Below are 25,357 nucleotides of genomic sequence, written 5' to 3' on the forward strand. Positions count from 1 at the left end.
ACTAGGTCTCCAGAGTAATAGATACTCAAGGACAGATTTCAGAGATACAATTTAAAATTCGGCTAACACCTCAGTCACTATGACTTTAAGAAAGGGACCCGATCACTGTTACTGTAACAATCAAACATCATGTAATTCCAACTGATGGAGATTTCAAAATTCCTTTTGAAAAGCGCTGTATACACAAACACCATGAAAAAGCCACACAGGCTTTGCAAAGCCGAAACTTAGAAAACATGAGAAAAGTGAGCGCTATCAGTCCTTGAAGTTGCAAGGGTGTCAACTGACTACAAAGTCTAATGACAAGAATTAATAAACTCTATGGGAATTTAAAAAAACCACACACATGAAACACACTGTCGTCATCATCTCTAGACTTTCTGCTCATTAAAAAAAAGTAATAATGGTGGCCTGGAGATGACATACAGTGCTTGTCTAAAAGGTTAGACTGGTTTTGGGGGTTCTGCCTAGAAGGGACCCTGTTGGCAACAACTTGAGCTCACATTTGCAGATCACATTTTCCAAGTCCTCTAGTCAGTGAATTTACCCTTTATTTTTTTTAAAAAAAGTTGATTAAAAAAAAAAGAAAAAAGTCGACATGATTTAGAATCCAGAGAAGGTCGCTAACGTGGATTGTGGACCGGACTGAAACATCTTGATGGTCTTCGGAGAGAAGTGCTATTCCATACAAAAGAGGATTCTTAGATGCCGTTTTTTGCTTCGTTATTGTTTGTGGCTTGTTTTCTTTGAGCAATAAAGGGGTACATACACTTGTCTGCTCCTAGGAACCGGTACATGCACACGACGGCTTCAAAAGGGAGGATGCTGCAAAGGAGAGCCACAGTCGTTAGCGAACATGGGGGGGTTAGTTCAGTTCTGGGGCGGATACGGGGAGACCCAGCGCGAGGGGCCGTTACCTCTTCATGAAGGTCACCATGTACATGAGGCGCGGGGTGCAGATCATGGGCTGGTCGGTGAGGATGGCCTTCATGGCCTGCTTCACGCAGTAGTCAGGCTTCAGCGGGGGCAGGAAAGGCTCGATTTCTTTCCTGCAAGTCATATATGTCAACAACGCAATTAGGCAAGAACGCGAAATCGGGAAGACATATCAAAACATTAACAGTGATGTTATCCGAGCCACAAGACTTGGGATCCATTGTGTTTACTTCATCGTGCTGTCCTGTGCTTTCCAAATTTCCCTATGAACACATTTTATGTGCATCGTCTGGAAAACCAAGTGAAAAAACAAAACAAAAGAAGGCAAAAACTCAGTCTGCTTTTCTGTAAAGTGAGTCATGTTTTAAAAATGCCTTGAAAGGTATTTCAAATTAGGTTTCCATTTTTTTCTTTCAACAGAAAAAGGAGAGGGTGTTTGGCATCGCAAACACTAAACCCAAACAAGATGCCAACTTTTAGTCTGAAGTCTAGTTCAAACGACAGTGTGTAAACACTGGCAGAGCCTTCCTGAGTGAAATAAAAGTTGGCGATGTACTTTCCCAGATGCCTGCATAAGGAAAGCCAAGGTATTTTTCTCGAGGGGGTCTCTGAGGTGAAGTGCATTGAGACATCCTACCTTCAGCTGAATTCAATAAGTTCCCCGTTGAAATATCCTAATAATATAATTTATTTCTTTCACTTTTTCATTGTCCCACCACAGCATTGGACACCTGCTGTGATGCTAAATAGGAAACAGCTCCTCAGACCCTCAGGAACTGGTCCCTAAGTACCTAAGAGGAAAACACACACACACACACACACACACACACACACACACACGCACACGCACACAGTCTGGAAAGGAGGCAGAGCTGGAGTCCACTCTCAGCCAGACGGACGGAGTGAGGCTGACATTGCAATGACTCCAAGCGCCCTCCACCTACGTGGTAGCTTGGTCAGGTTCAGGATGTGACCAGAGGGAGCTTGAGGAACTCAGGAACTCAGTGGTTATCTGCCATTGCCTTTCAAACTCATCCAAGCAAAGATCTCAAAGTAAGCATGTCTTCACAAGTACCCTCTTAATGACTCATGGCTTTGTTTATTCTGCTTAGCTCAAGTCAGATGGGACTTGACATTTATATTCCCATATGCCTCCTTTCAAAGTGGGTGGGTATTTCATTTCATTTCTAGTAAATCTAATCGTGCCTTCTCATCCTGTCAGAGTGACTCTAGCTAATACACTCTCGGCAGAAAAGGGGCTCCCAAATCTGGTCTGTAATAGTCAAAGGTCTTTTTAGAAGGAAGGCCGTGACTCTTCTGTGGCCGTGACACTGTTTCCCATCTACACTGAAGTCACCTTTATTTACCAACACTAATGTTTACAAAGAAATGAACTCCCAAAGGAATAGCTTCTGAGGAAAACCCCAGGTATTTCTGTTTTCTCCCTGAATGTGGACAGAAGCCTCTGCAGGCTGACAGGAGGGTGGCCCCAGACGCTCGCTTGCTAATCAGTCGCATGAATGTTGACCAATGAAAACTACAGGTTCCCTGGCAAGTGACAGTGAAAGCACAAGGCTGACGACGTTGACGACCTCACTCCACGTATTCTCCTGCTATGCAATGATGACTTTTAAAACAACTTTTTATCAGTAGTAAGATAGGTTTCACTGACCTGATCCGACAGCCTCTGAACATGCCAGTGTCCACCAGGTAAGGGCAAACCAACGTTGTTTTAATGCCATCCTTCTCAGCAGCCTTTAGCTCGTGGCTCAGGGATTCATGGAAACCCACGACCCCAAATTTACTGGCGCAGTAATCCTGAGTTAGAGGGAGAGAGGAGGGAAACAGTCGTAGGTACATGCACGGACCCCAGACCAAGCCCAAGCTCCTTCCCTGGTTTAACTCTGGGTACGTGTTTGCTACAAAAGGTCACAGGTGACTAAGCAAAGAAAAGGAAAGCATTTTAAAAGACAGATATCTGATGTGGTTCAGTGCAGAAATAATATTTTCAAAGCAACAGCAGAAACAGATGAACACTTTTTGCCACATCAACGAAGTATCGTATTACTCTGGGGAAGTTACCACAAAGGACTCTATGAAAGCTAACAAGCTGGAGTTAAAAATGGAGACAGCTTCCCTTTGAAGTGTCTGGAAAATTTACAAATGGTCTCTTGTTCAGTAACGGAGACTGAAAAGCCAGTTTGTTTAAATTAATGCTAGGAGAACAAAGACAAGCCCAGCTTAGGTTATAAGTTGTTATGATCTGATTCCCATTTTAGGGGGAAGAACAAATGAAAATGATAACTATACCTTGTGAACTTCAACTAGAATGTAACCTAAGGACACGTGGTGTAAAAGGAAGTTCTTCCCCATTACCTAACTTTAAATTTAGGAACGGCAATGTGGGCTATGGGAGTCATCTGTTCTGTGTCCCTTGGTGTATGCACGCGGCAGTGCTTTCAATCTTACACTACAGGACAAACAGCACAGGGCAATATACATACATGTGCATGTTTTATAATCTGAATATGGTGAAGAACGTACAATGCAGGACACCTCCCATCTGCCATAACCGTCTCATCTGAGGAGCTCATACAAGCGAGCTCGCTTTTGGCAAGTTGACCAAAACAGAAGGTCCACCTTTGGCCTCATTTATCTGTCCCTGTGGCATTGCCACCGCCCTCCATGGCTTTATTTCTGACCCTGTCCCTCCCCACTGTCATCAAGCAAAACTGCTAATGAAAACGGGGCACCCGAGGACCAGCCGCTGCCTCCCGACTGCATGCTCAAGCCCGTGCAAGGGATTTCATGGCAGAAGATGCAGAGCTGCATTTCAACAGCTGGCCCTGGGTTACTGGAGCGCGCCACCAGGCACACTGGTAGAGGGCTTTCGTGAATGGATAGGTACGCTTTAGGGTACTCTTTAGGGTTTTAGCATATTTGTCGTGAGATAAAGCGATTGAATGCAGGAAGTGCTTTCCATCTGACAAACCTCTACTCCAGCGGTACTGAACAATCCCAAGGAACTTGCAACTGTCACTATGTGACCGTGATTAATCTCCAGCATTGTCGGAAGAAAAGCCTTCGTGGTCTGAAAGAAAAGGGAGACACAAACTTCAGAACTGACATGATGTGCTTCATCTAAAACCCAACCCAAGATCATAAAACCACGTTTTACCCACACGATATTATACTTCCCAATTCGTTTATTTTTAAATGAATTTATGAAAAAGAGAAGATCCTTTAAGTGTCTGGCTAATGTCCCACTGTGTCACTGGCATGGCAGGCCTGTTAGAAGCCGTGACCAACAAGACCCTTTGGGGACAATATCCAGATGAAAAGAAAGCATCAGTAGAAGGCTCTTTGTCACCTTTCAAGTGATAGTTATCTGCTAATCTAAATGACTCCCAGGTCAGAGATCTTTTTATGCTCCTAACACTTTAGCACAGGCATTTCCCACTCCGTGAGGCACCTCCTGCCTGCAGGTGACTTGTGCTAATGTTTACCTGATAGCTGTATCTACACAGGGATAAACCCGTGAAAAGACGTTCCAGCATCATCTTCCAGCATCCAAAGCCTTATGACCAAAGTGTACTAACAGAAGGTAAAGTAGTTTAGGATGCAAAACAAAACAGGTCAAAGTACAGAAGCATTTTAGTGAACACTGTGTTATGCCAACTTTGCACTGAGGAAAACTTCTGCACGACCATGCTCCACGGGGAGGTATGCTGGGGAGTGAGTGACTTTCCCACAGAGGCAGGTGACCGGCCATGCCGTGTAGCAGAGCACGTGGCACAAGTTCCAGGGCCGTGAGCCGAGAGGCGGCATGGATCTTATTCACTACATTCTCTTCTCCCTCTGTCTAGCTCTCTTGCCTTCAAGAGGCAAGGCTGTATTTAAAAAAAAAAAAATTACTTCAAATTGCTTAAGATGATCTATGAACTACTCTGCCAGGCTCCCAACAGTTTTATAACCTGCTTCTTAAAAGAAAGCAGCAAAGAGCAATCTGTCTACTGTTGAGTTATAGCCCACTGCCAACACAGCTTCCCATGATTTATGAAGTTAAAAAAACCCAAACACTACACAATGGACTTCAGGAAGAGCTGCATTCCCTTCTCAGAGGATTTCCTGGCCAAGGGATCACTGAAGTTTTACATAAATATCTAATTTGCTATGATAACTTTTGCATGCACAAGATCAAAAACAGTCATTCCATCAATTTTGAAGTTTTTCCATGTTGCGATCCACAACGCATCCGGTTGCCAGCTGGATCTTGCTGACGCGTCCCGAGGTCTTCTCCAGTCTGACTCCTGACCATCGAGAAACGCCCCTCGCCCCCAACTCAGACCCCATTTGTCGGGGCCTCCTCACTGTGGTCATGTGCGTGCTTATTCTCACCTGTAAGCTTCACCCATGAACTCCTCTCTGACAATCTACCCCCCACGCCCTCCTATGTCATTCCGAGTGTAACATTCATCACCTATTTACAGAGCCTCTTCCGCTTTTCAAAGTGCTTCCGTCCCTGGAGTTTCCCAATGCTTCTCTATCAAAGGTAGTTAGGGTATTAAGCCTTTATCTAATATTATTCTATTCACCTTGACCTCGTCCCAATTTCTTTAAGACATGTGGTTGGTACCATTCACAACAACATATAATGATACGTGTTATGCTATTTTGATTTTGATTGTTTTCCTTTGTCTGGCTGCCCCAGACTAGCTGGAAGATACAGATTCTTTCAACCTTTAGGGGAGGATGTGCTGTGACAGGCGCTGCGGAAGAAAGCGATCAGTACTTCTCACGTACTTTATACACTTGGTACATTGCAGTATGTACGACAGACACACGTTTCAGCTTGGTATTATTTCTTGTAGTGGTGAGTGGGAATGGTTAGGGTAATTATCATAGTAATTGATGCTGGTCTGCTTGATAGCCAAAAAAACGGCAAGCTGTGGTACTGTAGGTCATTACAGGTTCACCCTTAGGATCTCTAGCTTATCGATGGCTATTATATTACAGAACCACAATACACGAACGTCACAAAGAAGCTTATATATTCCAATCCAAACTAGAAGATCCTACCCTTAAATAATCAAGTCTACAAGTCTTAAGTACCTGTTAGGACGAATTGTTCCCAGATGAGCTAAAAAGCGTAACGTTTACTCTTGATGTTACCCAGAGATCATGTCTAAGCATTAAAAGTTTGCCTAGTGCTGGGAGACAGGGACAGATTGAGCACAAAGGGCCCTGTTTGGAAGTTCTTAAGGATAAGAACTCAGTATGAAATCCCAAGAAATCACACACAGTATAAAACCCCAGAAAGAATTGGCTACTTGGTGACCCAACGAATCCAAGTGACTGTGACGGCTCACATGGCCAGTGTCCCCTCTCACTCAAGCCGGCGGCTGGCCCTGACTAGAAACACAGACACCGAGTGGGCTGGCTGAAATGACTTCCTGGTATTCATGGGCCACATTGTCGCCTGCAGGTGTTAAATGACTAATCCAGAGCCCGGCACCACATAAAAGTAGGTGATAGAAGATTAACAAGTTCCTAACGGTTTTTTAAGTTTATTTTGTTGCAAGGTTCTGAAACCAATGAATGTCCCCTCCTCTGAAATCAGTCGGGTGGTATTCACTTATTCATGCAGAAGTGTTTCTCACACATCTGTTCCGTGCAGGTACTATATTCCGATGTGGACAAACAGGGGTGAGTAAAGTGGCCGCGGCTCGTATTCCTGTCTCGAGGCAGAACTTAGCACTTAACAGTGTTAAATCCGACATCAGATCTAGTTTTCTCCTGCACAGAAGCTGGGTATGGTGGCTCCCAGCTTCTACAAAAAACGAGATTTGGGCTTCTTCCTGCTGCACACTTTCCCAGTAGTTAACTCACTGGGTTTGTATTTAAAGAGAAAAGAGAAAACAAAAGAATCCATCAAAATAGGGCTAAGTGACTAAAATCTTTTCCAATTGTGGGCTGTAAATGTATTTTTTCAGGGAAAAATACTTCACTTAAGTAGCTTGTAAAGTGTGACATAGGTTTGTTTGTTTTAATATGAAGTTGTTTTTTTTTGGGGGGGGCGGTTAGTTACAAGATAAAAAAGTAGTGTCAGGTCAACGGTTTGTTTAAAATATGTAATTTGTTGCCTGATCAGGGACAAATGTGGCCCCTGTATGAATGAAATCCAAAGTGTCACTGTATTTGCTCCATTTCAAGACAAGTCTTATGTCCTTTCTTTAGACAAGCTGTGCAATGACAGGTTAACACTCCAGGGAAAAAGAAGGTGCAGAGGAAACTGGGAGGGACTGGCTTCGGTACCCGACTGCTGGGCTTCCAAAGCTGCCGTCAAACACTTGCTCAGCTCCTACTGTGTGCGGGCGAAGGCCAGCACGTCGGGACCACTCGAGGCTTCTTTTCAAACCCGAGCGTTCAGGGTTCACGCTGGAGCCCGAGCCACGTGACGGAGGCCTAAGGCTGTTAATCATTTCCTTTGCTGCCTGAGTGGAGGTGAGCAATTACTGCTCGTGCGTTATTTCCACAAGCAAACTCCTGCCTTACGTCTGGAGCACATTACCAAATAAACTTTGATCAACACTAATTCTATCCCTTACTTTACAAGGAAAATGCCATAAATGGGTGGCTAGAAAGCATCGCCCTTTCAGGAATTTTCCCAAGTAACGTGACTGGTTTTCTTTCCTAATTACTCTTGCCCTCAACAGTCTGGTAGATGACATCTGAGATAGCACAGCATATTCCGGCCTTGACGCAGGTTGACAGCACAAAGAAATCTGGCACTTTGCAATGAATTATTAATGTGCACAAATAGTGGAGCATGTACGCGATGGGGACAAGCAGTGAAAGGGGAAGTGCTAGTTGCCATGACACCAGTCAGTTCAAACTAAGGTTCGTGATCTTTAATTCTGTCTCAAAGAGTCGTTAGAAGAGCACAAAGGGCAAACCTGAAGCCCACACCCAAATTCACGTGTGGGCTGCCCTCAGTGAATCTGAGTGGCATCTCTGGTAACTCACTGGAGGCCAGGGCGGCCATGTGTTCTCCACTCTAAGGATGGATTCCCTGGACCAGCAGTTGGCACCTGGGAAAGGGACGTCTCCAGGGAGTACAGGAGCCCGTGGTGGTCGGCTGGATCCTGAGCCTACGTCAGAGAACCGTGCTCCCCTGCTGTGTCCTCTCCCTGAAATGTCTGAGAAACGGGAGGACACCTACTCCTCACCAAGAAAATACGTAGGGTTGACTCTTGAGCGTGGGGGTCTCAAAGTCAGTAACCAATATACACTAATTGGTCTGTTTACTGAGAGCATTTAGAGGTGGAATGGACCTGAGGATTATCTCATCTGCAAAAGAGAAAACTCTTTTAATAATGGACCCTGGCTAAAAAGTGTGGAGATGGACCTGTGATTCCCCAGGATTAACTTTTATCACAAGACCCCAATATCATAATCTGCCACCAGCTGACAGGGTTGCTATGTGACTGAAAAAAAAAGGAAAAAGGACACCCACAAGGAAACTGACAATTCCTCCTAAACACACTAACAAGTCTAATTTCTCCAGAGCTCCTCAGGGGTCCCCTTCAAAGCACCGGACACTTTGAAAGATAACTGTAAAGGTCCTATTTAGAATGTAAACGAGAACTTCTTAAACAGGAGTGTGACGTCACATAGACGAGCCATGTCGTATCTTGAGAAATCTCTGAATGTTAGGTTTACGCCAAATTAACTTCCTGCAGTTCCAATGCTCTAGATCCCTCTTGGTTCTCTTCATGACAGATGGCAACGCAGGGCGTGCAGCTGCACTGTCGGGGCAAATGAGCCCAAAGTGAAACAAAAGAGAATGTGAAGAAAAGTGGTATCGGGCAACGTCTGACTTTTGAAATTTCGAGATTGATGACCTTTTAAAGGTGTAGGTAAAACACCCAGAATGTGTTCTCCATACTTGTAAGCAATTCCAGGTTCATGGCTACGACGGGGGAAGCAAAGTTAGCTTCTCCCAGTACGAAAGGGCCTCACACTGAATTTTTTTGCATTTGTGCATTTTCCCAACCGTCCTGTGGTCAAGTCAAGAAAAGGCATCTTTTCAAAGAACTGTTTTCAAGTGTTTATCTCTGATTTGAACGTCCAAGAAACAGAGTAGGCTTTCTAAAGAGGCCCATAAATCATATTACGAGAAGAGGATTAACACCATCTGCACATACATAGTACAGTTTTCTGACGTACGTTTAAGGGTTTTCAGAATCTCCAAATAACAACAATACATTCAATTTGAAAAAGATACAATCAAGACTCCACTGAACAAAGAACTGCTAAGTGGACAGTCTCGTGGTGCCCACCCCTTCAGGTGGTTCAACACCTCTCCCTGGGGTCTTGCTCCTTCTGTCTGAATCTTTGTCAGCCTCACAATGGAATATACTGCATCTTTACAAGGATAACATGACATCTGGTGGCACCCTTCTCTGAAAATTCAGTCATTGCTCCTGGAAAATTATTGATTCAACAGTACAAACTACTGAAAGCGCTGAAAAAAAGGGTGAGCTGTGTTACAAAGGTTAATAGGATAAATCATTAGTGTGTTCAAAGATTAAAAAGTGGCGACCTACCTCCAAGCTAACATGGGAAAGGAACATGCAGCTAAGTATTTACTTTTCATTCTGTAGATTTACAGGTATCTGCTTAATAAATATATTGACCAGCAAACTTGGGACATGTCACTTTGACCATAGAAAGGGTTACGTGAACAGTTTTCATTCTAAAATGATCCTCAGTTAGGAAGCAAAACCCAAATCTCTACTTGCTAGTAATGTACTGACTTTAAGTATTTTATTTGCAGTCGACAGAACAGATTCTGACATTCATGTAACTGGATCTCAGCTTTGGTTTTTCCCCTTTCCTACTTGGGTGTGTCTGCAGAGACAGAAAGGGACAAATTGAGCAATAGAGCCCCAAGATACTGAAGCCTGGAACGACTTCTCTCAGACGGAACATGTTCACCAAAATCTCCATCAGATCCACACCGAATGTCCTCTCTCAGCTAGAGACGAGACTGAAGATGTCAGTCACCAGATTCGTACCAACGTTAACCTACCATCCTTTTTATTATTATGTGGAGGCTACAAGGGTCGGTTTGACATTTGCAGGCATCAGCAGTTACTACTTAACACACACGCACCAGTCTATTCCTACAGTTGCCTGCGACCAAGAAGCTAATAAAAGAGCGAGGCTTTTCAAACGAACACCTATGATGACACCATGGGTTATTCAGCAAAATTAATGCTTCATGAACTGCCTCCCCAATGTTAAGGCATGGGATGAATCTACCCTGAGGCAGAAACTCAGATATCAACATTCCCGTGCATTTTGGAGTTTGCTATGTAGAAATACCAGAAAGGGGTGACTCAAAACCCCATCTGGAAAGTACAATGGCTTTGAGGGTCCAGAAACCACATGGTCCCAACTGCCAGTCACTTAACCTCCAGTTGCTTGACCTTTCTTAACTTGCTTGTGAGAGAAAAGGAGATCTCCAAGGTCCGACTTCTATCCACTAGTTTTTTTCTTCGCTTCCTACCACTCTTTCAAAATACAAGTCGTAACGCTGAGGTATTACTTGCCTGAGACTCTCGTAAATGATTCAATAAAGCATCAAGTCCATCAGGGCACTTGCCAGCAGCTGGTGACCAGTAAAACTATTCATTAAACATTTATATAGTGTCATGGTTGTGCCTTTTAAAATCATGTAACTTGAATTCACGCCTCTTATGTATTACAAACATTACAAATTATCAGTGAAACAACCATCGCTTTTCTGTGTTTGACTTGAGCCCAGGGAAGCTCAGTGCGTTAAAAGAAACTGTGAACACAGAGCACGGCTTCTGCTCCGCCCCCTGGCTGAGTCCTAGATGATCAAAGGAGTGTTCCAGATCTCCCTCCAGCTCAGGCCCCTTCCCCCATTTAATAACTCTTTATAGAATAATGAAAATAACCCACAAAGTTGCAGCCAAATAGTCTGCTGCACAACAGGTTGTCATTAATCCCTTTGCTTTGCCTCAAACTCAAATCACATCCCAGACATTGTAATGAAGACAGCTCTGGCAAAGGGCAGAGGCTCCGTTCTGCTCTAGTGACTGGTAACCACTTCCATGAGGCGTGAGCGCGTGCACGCAGGCTCAGCCAGGTGGCAGGGCTCCTTCCCCACCCCCACCCCGTCCAACAGCCCAGCTTAGCAGTGTCCCCACGATCACCGGCCATCACCCCCCGCATTTCCTAAATGTAAACCGTTCAAATTCTTCTCCGCTTTCTAGTTTGCTGACTGTGGAGTCTTTACAAGAAATTAAAATCTTTACCTAAATGAAAGATAATCCAGAGGTTACTCGTGAAAACGTTTTCTTTCCAAGCACGCACAATCACAACTTAGAGTTTACTCACTACGCACAAGGGTCAATGAAGTACCTATATTGTCTTACGCACTGTTTTATTTAAAAAAAAAAAAAATCTTTGGGAAACTCTTAAAGAAATTGAAGGATTGCAGAAGCCACCTTTTCTATAAATCGGTGGTTCTCAAACTTTGCTGCACATGGGAATCATGTAAGGGGTTTCCACTTGCTGTCCAGGCCACATCCCAGGCTAATTACGCCAGGGAGGGAATCAGGCACCAGGAGACAACCTTCCCTGGAGCCAAGGAGCCGTGTACGAGAACCCAGTGTTCCAGAAGAGTATCTATCTCAACCCCAGCACCACCGACGTTTGGGGCTGGGCAGTTTCATGCCGTGCGAGGGGCTGTCCTGTGCTTTGCAGGGTGTCCAGCAGCATCCGTGGCCTCTACCTACTAGATGCCAGTAACAACCCAACCCGCACTGACAAGCAAAACTGTCTTTAGATGCAGCCACGTGCCGCTGAAGGGGGAGGAGTCCCTGAGAGCCACGCTCTAGAAGGAACATGCACGTTAGCAGGTCAAGTTCCACAGAGCCCAGCAATGATGCTTTCTCACATTGTAGTGACATTTTTCTAGGTTTGGATGACATTCTGGGCTTTAAAAAAAAATTTAAAAATCACAACTTAAAAATGGGCTCAGAAGCCCATCACTTTTCGTTTGTAAGCCAATACCTTCAAACCACCACTGCACTACTAAGATAAGAAAGATCTCTGAAGGGCAATAATGTTGACAACGTGTCAGGGGCCAAAAGTGGGGGCGGGGGTCCTGGCCCTCCAGGAACGGCCCTCCAGGCAGCCATCGGGTCCTGGGCAGGAAGAACACAGCTCTTCAGTGCAGGGCCACCACTCTGTGTCGAGGTGCCTGTGCTTTGGAAACACCACCCTGGGCACCACCAAGAAGAACAGTGACCAGAGAGCACCAGGGCTATTCCTTTTAACACTGGACTGGAACCCAGATCAAAGAATTGAAGCCAGACCAGGGTGGACCCGAGTGCACAGACTGGCATTTTCCTGGTTGACGAGATCTCTAACGGGCTGATGAGCTCAGGGGGGAAAAAAGGTGGGGGAAGACTACTGAGAAAGCGGGAAGGGAACTAAGTATCCAGAGCAGTTCCTCCTCAAGCCTGACATGTGTAAGCATCGCCGGGGACCTGAATACAACGCAGGTTCTGACCCAGCAGGGCTGGGAGGGGTCTGAGGTGGCTTCGCCATGCGGGTGGCTGGTTTGGGACAGCGGCTGAGCATCAGGCTGGAGCGTGAGCGGGGGACTGTCTACGCCAAACCTCAGGTGGCTTCACATCAATTTCTCCTAGAAATTCAGCAAAATAGGCAGACGGATTTCTCCGCCTTCTATCCCACCTGTGTTCTTTGGAACAGGATTTTAGGGGTTAGGAAGCCCCATTCTCCCTTCCCCACACTCTTCCCCCAACAATGTTTGTCAGATAAAGGACAGTTCACGTCAATGCCAAGAGCCCGCTGAGCTTTATGCCCGACTCTGGGAGTTTACAGACTGACTCCATGCACGTTGGCCCTGGGTGGATATTTAGCATTAGCCAGCCCCTCTGCTGTGGTCTCAGTGGTGTGTCCCCCTGAAATTCAGACATTGAAATCCCAACCCCCAAAGTGACAGTATTAGGAGGTGAGTCCTTTGGGGGGTGTTTAGGTCATGACGGTGGAGCCCTTAGGAATGGGATTAGTGCACTCGTCACAGATGCCCCAGAGGGCTCCCTCACCCCTTCCACCATGCGAGGTTACAGTAAACACAGCTGTCTACACACCAAGAAGTGGGTCCTCACCAGACACTGAATCTGCCGGAGGCTTGACCTTGGACAAACCTCCCAAACTGCGAGAAACCCATTTCTGTTGTTTATAAGTCACCCAGGCTTCGGTATTCTGTGATAACAGCCCAAATGCGCTCAGACATCCTCGTCCACATGAAAACAAGCTCTCAAAATGAGACCTAGAAAACTTCAAAATCCTTTCCACTCCTCCACAGAGGCTTTGAAAGCTTAACTTTCAAGACAGGAAATTCAGACCCTTCTTGAGCCTCCGCGTGTATCTTTCTTACCTTCCACATTTACCTTTCTGAAGCTTTCATGCTTTGGCAAGCCTGTGAGAAAACCCTACCCAGGAAAAACAACTCCCCTTTAAAAATCAGATGCTTGGGCCCTAAGTTTGGGTGCGTGAACTGGCCCAAAGCGCACACTTTTGAAAATCCATGATCAGCATGCCCAAAGGCAAAGCGTATGGAGTTATCTGGAACTCTGATCCCACAGATTGTTAGGGAACAGAATGAAGGCTTTACATTTCCCCGAAGATAATAAGTTTAAAACAACAACAAGACCCTAAAAGGAAACCACCCTGTTACTGACGAGTATTTATAGAACTTTGTTCAGCCTGTGCTTGGAGAAGGGTCCTTTTAGTTCCCACTTTTCCTGTCCAGTTTGTCAATATTGACATACACACTAGGAAGAGAAGGAAGGAAGCTGAGTGACCAAGGATGCATTACACTACTCTCGATGAAGTAACCACCTTAGATGAGGACCATGGAAAATTCCCAAAAAAGCACAGATTAAAACACTTGACTTGGGCTTTGGTAATAAAACTCTAGTGTGCGGATGGCTCTTTAGTCTAGACGTTTACATGCTTGTCTAATTTATGGAGCAAACTTTCTGGGGATATTAAGCTAGAGTTAATGAGTCATTGCTAACCTAACCAGGCTAATTAAAAAAAAAAATCAACATTTGAAGGTAGATTCTTCCATTATATCACAGGGCACAGGCATAAGTGACCCCCAGGAAGGTCTAGGTGCTTTGAACATGTAGCCCAGATAAGGACAGCAGGTTCTCGAGTAACGTCGTTTCCTTCGTGTCATTATGACGTTGATGAGATGCCCTAGGAACTTCCCTCTTGGTTGTATCAATTGGTCTACAGCAAAATTGGTTTCGTCATTTTGCGTCAAGTCGCAGACTCTATCCACCACGTCAAGTGAGGGCTGGCTGTTTGTTGAGGTTCTAACTAAAGCCTAGGACAAGGGTCTGGGTCCCAGCTTCTTCCTCCCCCAGCGGTGACCCCAGGCAAGCGCCATAACCTCTCTGGGTTTGTTTCCTCATCCATACAAATGGGGACAATGGCTCTACCTAATTCAGAAGAGTGTGACTGAAAGAGCTTTGTGAAATTTAGTGCTGTGTTGAAGCACAGAAAGTGCACACAAGACGCATTAAGCATATATTTATAGGCTATTTTGGTTGTTAAAAGTGCTAATATCTATTTTTGTTTCTGTTGTTTCTTCAAGTTCCTGGTTCTTACTATGTATGCCTCCCAGGCCTCCTGCCCGCCACTCAGTGCCAGACCACACTTCCTGCAAAAACCCAGCACCTAACCACTAGGAGAGACCTCAGAAACACTGCTGGGCAGCTGCTTCAGCTGCTCAGCCCTCTCCTCCAGAATCCTAGATGGTGCTGGGAAATCCCAAAATGCTTTCCAATAACGGCCCTTTCCAACCCTTTTCCTTAGTCCTGTTTCACTAGGAGCACAGAGCAACTGTTTGAAAACTATAATAAATGACAATGCCTGACGGAGAAGTGCCCAGCAAATGTAAAAACACAAACAGCACAGAACTACTTGAAAACAATTTAGTATACCTGATGTTTCCCTCTCTCCCGAGAGATTGTAGAACTAGCTTGTTTTTAAAGAGATCCTTGAGAAATCAGTAGGGGGCAGTATGTTAATTACAATTTGCAGGTGGGAAAATTCAGGCTTTGAATTTCAAGTTTCACTTGTCCTCAAAATACCCATGTGCTTACATAAGTTACACCACAAATATTTTCCCAGTTACACTGATTTGGGAAGTGTTATTTTGAGCCCCATTGTTTAGAATAACACTAAGAAGCCGAACTATGTTAATATTCAAAAATCCCAGTACTAAGCTATTTGAAGGAAAGGCACGAAATTCACATTTTATGCAAGCGGCAAATGAGAAAGCACTGTGGTTTCCCCAAACCCAAACTGCCCGTGTTCTGTGTTCACACGGCTGCCACCTTTCACACAGATCTGTGTGATCTCTGCGAGTTTCACAGACCAAGTAATGTTTTGTTTCCAAATGTGAATTCATCGTAAGTGGCTTGTCAGTTGGGCTGATTTGACAGCACTCAAGGTTGCAGCAGTCATTGCCCTTACTTGTTAAATATTCTAGCAGCATTTGCTGAAGTGTTGAAAGTTTTATGATCATTATGAGAGGATAGTCAATTTTCCCCCCTCCCGTGGTTCACTTAATTTTACTTTCAGAGCATTTAGGAAAATGGTCCCTGACAGGTGTGAACTTGAGTTTTAAGAGAATCGACAAATAAAGTGAAAAAGAAAAAGGAATTCAAGCATGGGCCATGCTGGGTAAAGCTATTAGCATTCCTGCTATTGAAAGGCATCCCCTCGAGGGCTGCGATGGAGCCTCGTATACCCAGAGATGTAGGTGACCGGAGCTGGCCGGCCAGTGTGGCGGGGGAATGTGAGGGAGTCCCCAGGCCACGCTCCCACAAACCTCCGCTCTGAACAGCGTAGTCACAGCACAGGCCGCCCTACGGGACCAGCTGTTGGCTTTAACTACTATACATTCTCAAGAAAGAATGAAAAGACTCCATCCTCTGAGTTATTTTCCAGTTATGCTTACGAGGCGTTCTCGGCCTAAAAGGAGTTTTTAGGTCAGTTAATAGAAACCTTAAGAAGGGGTTAGTTCTTTGAATAGCTAACTATTACAGTAACTTGAGATAAGACATCGCTAATTAAGCCAAGAGAGATTTAACACATTTTAATCTGATCCCTGGAGTTACAAGCTCAAAACATTGGATTTAACCCGTTCAGTGGAGGCAGAGAATGGTCCCGTTTCTTAAGGACTCTCAGCGTTTGTCATACTCCAAAGATAGCTACAGAAGGCCCTTCATCTTGGGAACATTACTGGCTGTGTGTGTAGAAGGAAATAAGATACAAATCCACCCTGCCAGGACACCCCCTAGTGGAATTTCAGCATAGTACAATTTGGGGGTCCAAAGACACCTGGGTGTGGAGGACTCTACCACAGGCTGGGATGGACTTTCCCCAGTGCAGTGGTTATAACCGCACCCCAGCCCCGCACCTTCTGCCTGTCATTCACTGAGCAGCCCCAGACAAGCCAACTATGCCAACCACACATCTGTGGACACAGGCAGATATGTGGGTTAGACAGAAGCAATGTGGCTACTTATCATAATCAAAACAGGCTTCACTGTAGTTTCTGAAAGACCGAGAACAAAAATTTTAGATGAATCTACTATTAATATTGCTTAACTCAAGAAAAAAAAAAGCTTAAATAAAATGGGGCTTCCTGCTTTAAAAATGAATTGTAATTCCCCAGTGAGGTTAACACTGCTCGAAAGGAATTTTCTGATTGCCACATCTTAGATATAATCAAGTGACAAAAGTCAGTTCACCAGAATTTGCCAAAGATCTTGGAAATCTGAAAAATGATTCTGGTAAAAACAAATTTAAAGGAAGAGAATAAACTGAGCGAGTGGGTGGGAGCCGTTAAGCAGCTAGCCTTGGGGTTTGTAGTTCCTCTCCGGGCCCCCAGGACCCAATCCTGCAATGAATGGCCAAGGACGCCACCGAGGTCACTGCCCATTCCGTCCCTCTGCAGCACCTACTCAATCAGTAGCAGCAGCCAGGTAAAAGAATGCTTCCATGTCCTAGAGATTAATTTCTACTCGGGCACATAACTGACAAAGCCCTGGATACAGACATAACCAGGGAGAAACGAACATGTGCCAACTTTGTTTCCAGGATCTGGTAGTGGTTACATCTGGGGATTCAAGAAGGGTCAAAAAGTAGTTCAATTTTGAGACTTGCTGCTGTTACTTGCGGGATAAGTGGGACAGATAAGACAGTTGTGTGAACTTGGGAACTGTCACAGAAGTCACAGTTGAAGCCACGGAAATAAAGAGATGACCAGGCTAGAGGCCCACAGCGAGAAGAGGTGTGAGCACGCAATACTAAGGACTCATTATATTTCGGAAGGTAGGGAGGTTGAGAGGTTTGACAGGAAAATGGGAAGAGAAGCAGGAAAAAGTGGGTTTATGGAAGCTCAAGAGCGGAGTCTCAAAGAGATGGCTGACAGGGTCACACTCTGAAAAAAACATCCAGCTGCACATTGGACATGGTGCTAGGGGAGAACTGTAACTTTTTCATGACGTTGGTTACTTAGTAATATCTTCTAAACAACGGAGATAACCGGACACTGATGAGAACATGTATCAAAGGTGTTGGGAAGGTTTTTATAGGACGGTTTCCTGCTCACACCAGTCATGTAAAGTGCATTTTATGTCACAGATGCTGATTTCCAATAGCAATTGATGTGGACCCAGCATGTAATCTATCAAACATAGACACTCCAAGTTCAATGACTATGTGACCTTATTTTACGTTAGGAAAGAGGCTATGAAATGATCCTGTTAGGTACCTAGTCTCAGGTGTCCAAGCAGTTGCCATCTAAAGGGATGTTTTACTCAGTTGTTCACTGTGACCGCAAGAATTAATAAGACCAAGGGTGTCTACCCCACGTCAATTTACAGTTCAAGACATAAAATGTCTTTATTTCTAAGCTCAAACACTTGATTTTTATGCATACGCTATTTATTGAATAACAGAAGCCAGATCTGGTATCGACTTAAAAATAGGCCTGGTGTGCAAGTTTTTAAGGGCTATTCAAGAGAGGCAACAATGCTCTATAAAATACGCAGTCAAACAGTTCTTAATATTCTGGTTTGGAGGAAGAAATATTGGCTATATAGTTTTACATGAATACTTTAGAAATTTTTAAAAAATCTAAATCTAAGAGGCCTTGAACAAAACTAGGTTTCTTTAACCAGAGAACAGAGGATTACAGTATTTGAGATTAAAAACTAGTAAATCACAAAAGAACTTGAACAGTAATGATTAGGGACCATTCATGAGATATTAGGTTCTAATGTCTTTAAGTGCTACATTACTCAGATCTAAGCTGGTGGGCTTTTACTTCTCCTGGATGGATTTTAACTAAATAGACCTTAGACATTTGGATATAGATAAATGCCTAATTCAGTAATTAGTATTTTAAAACTGTGAAACCTTTTAAGTTAAGTGGTCTATTAATTAACTACCAATTATCTTGTCTGACTACCATATCAATAGAAGTAAATTACCGACTAGCTGTTTGACAGATTTAGTCCTTTGCCACAGAAAATCTCTTCAGAACATAAAAGGCCTGCAGTTAAATGCTTTTGCTTCCCCCTTTTGGTTAATCAGGGATCAATTTGTTGCTCAAGTATTAAGGCCAAATGCAGCTCTTTGGTCAGAAAGGATCTTACAGATAAACCTGGTGTTTTAGAAATGGCAAGCTAAGGTCCGACGCCTCCTAAAAAATAACAAGTGTTAATGTTTCGGGGAAAACACGGGTTTGCAGTTCCTGTGTGGAGGCCCACTTTCCATATTTCAAAGGAGACCAGAGAGGTATTTTCCAGCTTTTGCATCCCACAAAGATACAGAGAGCCTAAGTGAACGATTTCTATGATTACGGCAAACTTGAGGTGCACTGCCTTGTACATACATTCTCCATGGTCTTGCCCTCACCACGACTGGGGCACAGCAGGTTACGCTGACTGGCACCTACCCCAAATCTGTCACTTTGACTGGGCACCAAGAGAAAGTTCCTCTAGGAGCTGCTGGTGATGGGAGAGCACTGGACAACACAGTATCACAGCAGCGCGGAGGGCCGCATACTGCCAAGGAGGGCAGAAACTTCCAGCGTGCACAGATATAGTAAGAAGCCTCTCCTTGAGGCCCCGTCACTGGGAAATATGAATGGCTGCCAGGCACTCAATTGGAGCTTGATTCACATTGGTATATCCACACCAGCCTTCTCAAAGTCACTCGCCTCGTATCGCCGAGCACAGTTAATATACTATAGTAAAAATGAGCATACAGGCGGGGCAGGGAGAGTGGAAAAACTGAGTCGGAAAACAAAGGAGATACATACAATAACGACCGTGAGCCAGCCCCACTTTGAAATCGCAGCAATCTTACCCTGCTTGAATGAGTCCAGCATAATGCTTACCTTCTGAAACCTCAGAAGACAGATACATGTGAGCAGTCTCTGAATAGGTTATCTGCTAAATATTTAAGCAGAAGCCTAGCCTGTATTATCAAACATTTACTGAGTGGCTTATGAGCAGAGTTCTGTGCCAGGCAGGGGAAAACAAACAGGTGCATATAATAAACTGCCTTCAGAGAGCTTGCCATCGACTTTGGGATTTCAGGGCACAAAGTCTAAAAGGCAACACCAGAGAGCACATACTATCCACCCAGGGGTGGTAATGACAGTAAGGACTGCCAGGGACTCATGGCAGGAAGAGAAGACGCCTTAGACAAGTCAGTCACCTGCAGCTTCATCAGAAAACAAGGGGTTGCGCAAGACGGTCCCCAAGGGCCCTTGCAGTTCAAATATGCAAAAATGCCAGAAAAGGGCTGCAGTGGGGAGCGAGGGTCCCAGTAAGCACTTGAGCTAGGCCTTTGAAGGTGGTTGGAGTGGAGGAAGACGGCCTTGCCGGCAGGGGGACGAGGATGGGGGAAGCTTTGCAAGTGGCAGCATCCACGGCCTGGCGGCGGACGTCACGTGGTTTTTCATCGCGCTTTAACTCTGGGTCAGGACCACCACACTAGCGAGCAGTTCATGAAAACAGACAACAACTGCTACTTAAAAGTCTGGCTCATGACGATCTGTCCAAATGACCGAACAAGTCTTTGCTCTGCTGAGCTACTGTTTTTTTTTTCAAAGGTTATGGGGGCAACTTCTTTTCCCTACCTGGACGCAGTGAAAAGACACCCCGGTTATTTTTTTCTGGAAGGAAAGCAGCACATGCCGAAACTGTGCATCTTCGAGCGGTTGCCACGCACATTGTCACCTCAGAGCATGACTGGGCGGGCAGCTGCATTCTGAGCCCATGTAAACCACCCCTACTCCCCCCCCCCCATCACTCCCTGCAAATTACGTGAGTCGTCTTTTACATCTTAATTGCTAGGTCTCAACTGCTTAAAAGGTTTTTAAGTCTCGGCACAAAGTCAGAAAAATTACAACTCGAAAATGAATTTTCTGACTCAATATTGAAAATAAATTCTTAAGTTTAGATGCTTGGGGGAAAAACAGCTGGAGAATTCAGGAGCCTCCCCTATTTTAATATGAAGTGACGTCATTACTGGCAGGGCTTCCAAGAACTCCCTAAATTGTGTACTTAAGCAACAACTCAAAGCAAAGGAAGGACTCAGGGAAGGTGATTTGTTCCTTCTCTCTCTATAGATTCAGCTTCATAATATTTCTACTGGAGATTTGATTTACTTTTCTGCTTAGGTTAGAAAGTAGCGTCATGTTTAAGGCACAGACACCAACTCATGTGCATCTTCAAAGCTGAAGCCCTGGCTTGTCTGCACTTAAAATACTCTAAACTAGCTCTCATTTTATAGGAGGGCCAGTGAGGAGAAGCTGCTTTCGGCTTCTAAGCATTTAACTTCAGATTGCATGGGATTTCTTTAAAAATCTGGTTGCATTTGAAATTCCACAACCTAGCAAAATCACCATGCAGAGAAAGCAGGCAAGATGGTCAAACTCCAGAGTATTTTGCGTAGGTAAACGTTTATGGTCTGGAAACCAAGCATCATCTCCATCCAGGTTATTGGAAAACTCCAGTCCTGATGTCGGCAGTTCATAGTAGCGACTGATGGCTGGACACGTGTTTTTAAGGATGACGAGCTGGCTGGAATCAGCTCGAGTTTCTATGGCACCTTCATCCTTACCATTCTTCAAATGGGAAGACTACAGTCCCCTGGAATTTATGTGTGTCCTCTGTTTTAAAGGGTGATTGTTTTACTCATGAACACACACGATTCTTGATAAACTGTACTGCCCAGTTCATTCGGCGGTACTGGCCTTTGCTCATTTGATCTATCCCGTTGTCACTTGCCACCTGTTCTTGTGGACCCTGCAGCAGCAAGATCTTTCATCCACTCCCCACCCCCACTGCACACCACACACACACACACACACACACACACACACACACACACACACACACTTAAATTCCCCCAAACTGTATCTGGTAATCTTCATTTAAAACATGATATGAGTTAGCTTACATAATTTATAAGCTCATTTCTAGAGGTTTGGAAATGAATTAAATAAAGTTCAGGTTTGAAAATAGTAATAAAACATTAAAATAAGCTTCTTCCAGGAGCAGAGAAATGGTTTGATAGTCAAGGGGCAACATTATACTAAGTATTTCTAAAGCCAGATTAAGTTTTTAAGCAGTTGCTAAAAAATTAATGAGGTTTAATGTGACCTATTTAGGAGAAACAGTTCTTTGTTGTGTTTGATTAGAAGGGTAATCTGCCTATGGGGGAAACAAAACAAAACACACCACCCTATCTCCTTACTGTGTCTACAAAACTGAAGGGGGAAACACAACGGAGGAAGAAAAGCTTCACGTGGATCAATAGAGTGCAGGTATAGGGCAGAGTTTCACACCCACAATTACTGAATCAGTTCGGCTGAAAAGCTGGGCTGGGTTTAGTGTTGTCCCCAGCGCAGTAGGAAGCACTCCCCTCTCATCCTTAGACGCTGTAGTGGCTCTGATGTCCTAACCATCATCTAGAAGTGGATATGGTTGCAGCCCCTGGCTCACCAGGTCTTACAGCCCCCCGGCTCCCTACACAGTAACTGTGGTCCTATCAGGGTGACTTCTGTTCTCCTAAGAGAATCACCTTCTCAGCTGAGATGTACTCCCACAGGACAATGCCACAGACACTGCAGATGGTCAGTGGACGCTCAGTGACTGTCAGGGTGGCCTGACCGTTCCCAGGGGACCACAGATGCTGATCTCAGAATCTCTGGCACTTTCCAAAATGTGGCTGAGCAGTAATTTGGAAGCCTAAACTCTGACTTTAGGAATTCATAAGAACAACCAATGTTTTACAAACTCAACAGAAAGTAAAATAAACAAACCCAGGGTTTTATGCTTCCTCTTGTTATTTTTATGGCAATCTTTCAAACTAGTTCAAAATGTTCAGTCCTCTACCCTCTCAAGAAATACTGAATTGGGGGGTGGGGTGGGGAGCAAACAGCTATTTAATAGCAACTGGCATACGTTGTAATTCACCATGGGGAATAGTGAACTGGAAGCAAGCTTTGTGGTGAGAGTGTGCAGGTGGCTTTCAGGCTGGCATTGAAAATACCCTCCTTCCCAACCTTCTCACTGAGTAGGGCCCCGTAATGAAAATAAGGATGTTGATATTTACCCAGAAGTGTGCGTGGCAATTGACCATCATGGTTCTCTCAATGAGCTCGTCAGGACATTCCAGGAGGTGATGCCCCGACACCACACCGGCATTATTCACCAAGACTGAGACCTCGCCAACCTCTTTGCGGACCCTTTCGGCCGTCAGGTAGACATTCTCCCTCTTTCCCACATCACAGGTGTAGGTAAAAACCTGCAGGTTACAGTGGGGCAGAATTTCTTCCTCACCATTCCCAGCTGTCCTCAGAAGTCCAGATGAGGGGGGAAACATGGAACAAAGGGGGGGGGGGTGGATTGCAAAACGTGAGTCACAACGGCAATTGGTAGGACAAAGATCACACAAAACAAAAATTCTACAGTGAGCTTCAAGTTTCTCACACTGGAAGGCTTGCCAATGACTGAACCTCCAGCTGCCTTCCTCCCCTAAAAGTCTTGGGGAATTAGAGCAATTTGCTGGAGAACTTTGCTTAGGGGGAAATCATGTAATTGTGACAAGCCCAATACAAGTCAGACCTCATGGGATCGGCTTCCTGGAGCGAAAGACACCTGGAAAGAACTGATCTCAGCCCAGAGAGTAACACCTCCCCCCCAAACACACACATTATACACTCCTCTTTTTGGGGGGAATAGTGGCCAGAAGCAGCTCTTCAGCTGTAGTATGAGGATCCTCAAAATGGAAACTCACCTCAAGGCTCACAAATCAAAACTGTAATTAATAATCTGAATTCATCCAAAGCCAAGAAATGAACCTCAGGTTTCTCATGAAATGTGGAGGTCACATGGGTTTGTTCTAACTGGAGTAGCTGAACCTCCTCTAAGAAAAGCACCCTTACATAAATCAAGTTCATAGGTAAACGTGCAATTTTATCACACAAGAACTCAATTTAAAAACCAAAATCTGTTCCCTGGAAAACAAATAACTATCTCTTAAGTTTTGGCAGGGAGAACAACAATCTGTATTAGCTACCCTCCATACCAGCGTTGAAAATGCAACGTTTTTATTAACCTTTGATGTTCTGACCTAAAAGGCAGGTAGGTGCCAATAATTTTGGTGACAAATGACCAATATGGGGGAGGGGTGGTGCCCAAGTTAATCTTCTCCTTATAGTTCAAGGTTTTCCCTGGAAAGAAAAAAATTTGTCGAAAAGCAATTGCCACTATCAAATTTCCTGGACCAATACTTATGGTTGGTTATGGTCTCTGCTTTGGTTTTTTTTTTAAAAAGTCTCAGATTCATGGTAATTGATAAATACACAGAAATGCATTTTTCTTGAGGTTACCAAAAACATGGAATAAATTTACAAAAAAGGCTAAATCTTTCAAGCACTTTGCCTTAAGAGGCACGGTATCCTTTCAATCGGGCTGAGTATGTAACTAAAGTACTTAACTTATCTCTGGTGAAACAATGTAATTATTTTCTCATGGATAAAGTTATAGTGAAATCATCAGTGCGGCCCCAGTTTAAGAGGTTCACAGCACAGTAACATACAGAGGGAGCCAAAAAAAAAAAAAAAAAAGTATACACATTTTAAGATAACACTTCTTAAAACGTGTCTACATTTTTTGGCACCCCCGGTATATTCGTGCATCAATCGGCCCTGAGAACTTCCCAAAGACACTTTAGTTTCCCATCCCAAGGGCGACAGAGGCATTTCTTTAGGATTCAAACTCGTGGTAACAAGTTCCCTCTGCCTTCCCTGTCGTCAGAGGGCTTAGGAAACCCCACGGAGAAACCCCTGTCGTCCCCAAAGAGACAGGACCTCGGGGAAGACCAGGGGTTGGCACACTTTCCCCCTTCGAATCCAGAGGTGACCATGTTCCTTTATCAGGGGCCAAATCCAATCGCAGAAGACCGTGGCGGGGGGTGTTCTCTTCCTCGAGAGCGGGGCTGACCGTGACAGTGGGGTTTCGGGGCCCTGCCGGGCGGGGAGCGGGGGCGGGGAGGGGCTTGACCCAACAATGCTCGGGCGCAGGTCCCAGTTACCTTGCAGCGCCGCGGCGTCCGCCGCCTCCAGATCGCGGTAGATGTGGCGCACCATGCCCGCCGTCTCCTCGTTGCTCTGAGTGTTGATGTCCCAGAGCACCAGCAGCGCCCGGCGCCGGGCGAACTCCAGCGCGAAGAGGCGGCCCAGGCCGCTGCCGGCGCCCGTGATCAGGCACACCTGGCCCGCCACGCTCTTCTCCTTGGGCCGCACCAGCCAGCGCGCGGCGGCCAGCACGAACGCCCAGAGCACTTTGAAAGTGACCACGAAGAACTCCACCACGATGTTCATCGCGACGCCCGGGGCCCCGCACGAGCCCAGCGCCCGCGTCCGCGCCCACCCCGCGCCGGGCAGCCCGGCTCCCCGCCCTGGGGCGCTTGTCAGAGCCGCTGAGACCAGACGGCTGCGCCCCGCGCCGCCCCCGCCCCCGAGGTGCCTGCCTGGCTGGAGTGCGCGGCGCCGCTCCCTGCGTGCGCGGGGCCACTCCCGCCCGGGCTCCGCGCGGTGGCCCCGGTGTGCCCGCTGCGGCGGTCGCCCGGCTCGGCGCCTCCTGCCGGCGGCCGCCCGCCCGTCCCGGAGCGCCCGCCTGGCCGGCCGGTCCCGCTGCGGCGGCGGTGACAGCCGCGAGTTAGGCGGCGCGCGCTGCCCTCATGG

General features: G+C 45.5%; 1 protein-coding gene across 1 annotated transcript; it reads right to left on the reverse strand.

The window, feature by feature from the left end:
- RDH10 (retinol dehydrogenase 10) lies at positions 1–25,345 on the reverse strand. Its single transcript, XM_019725924.2, has 6 exons — positions 24,706–25,345; positions 22,723–22,958; positions 3,929–4,027; positions 2,609–2,754; positions 918–1,049; positions 1–825 (listed from the first exon to the last, which is right to left on the reverse strand). Exons 1-6 carry the CDS (start codon positions 24,992–24,994, stop codon positions 702–704), a joined length of 1,026 nt encoding a protein of 341 aa, XP_019581483.1. The 5' UTR covers positions 24,995–25,345; the 3' UTR covers positions 1–701.
- Positions 25,346–25,357: the final 12 nt, after the last annotated feature.

This window comes from Rhinolophus sinicus, linkage group LG14 (assembly GCF_036562045.2).
Source record: "Rhinolophus sinicus isolate RSC01 linkage group LG14, ASM3656204v1, whole genome shotgun sequence".
NCBI classification, from domain to species: domain Eukaryota; kingdom Metazoa; phylum Chordata; class Mammalia; order Chiroptera; family Rhinolophidae; genus Rhinolophus; species Rhinolophus sinicus.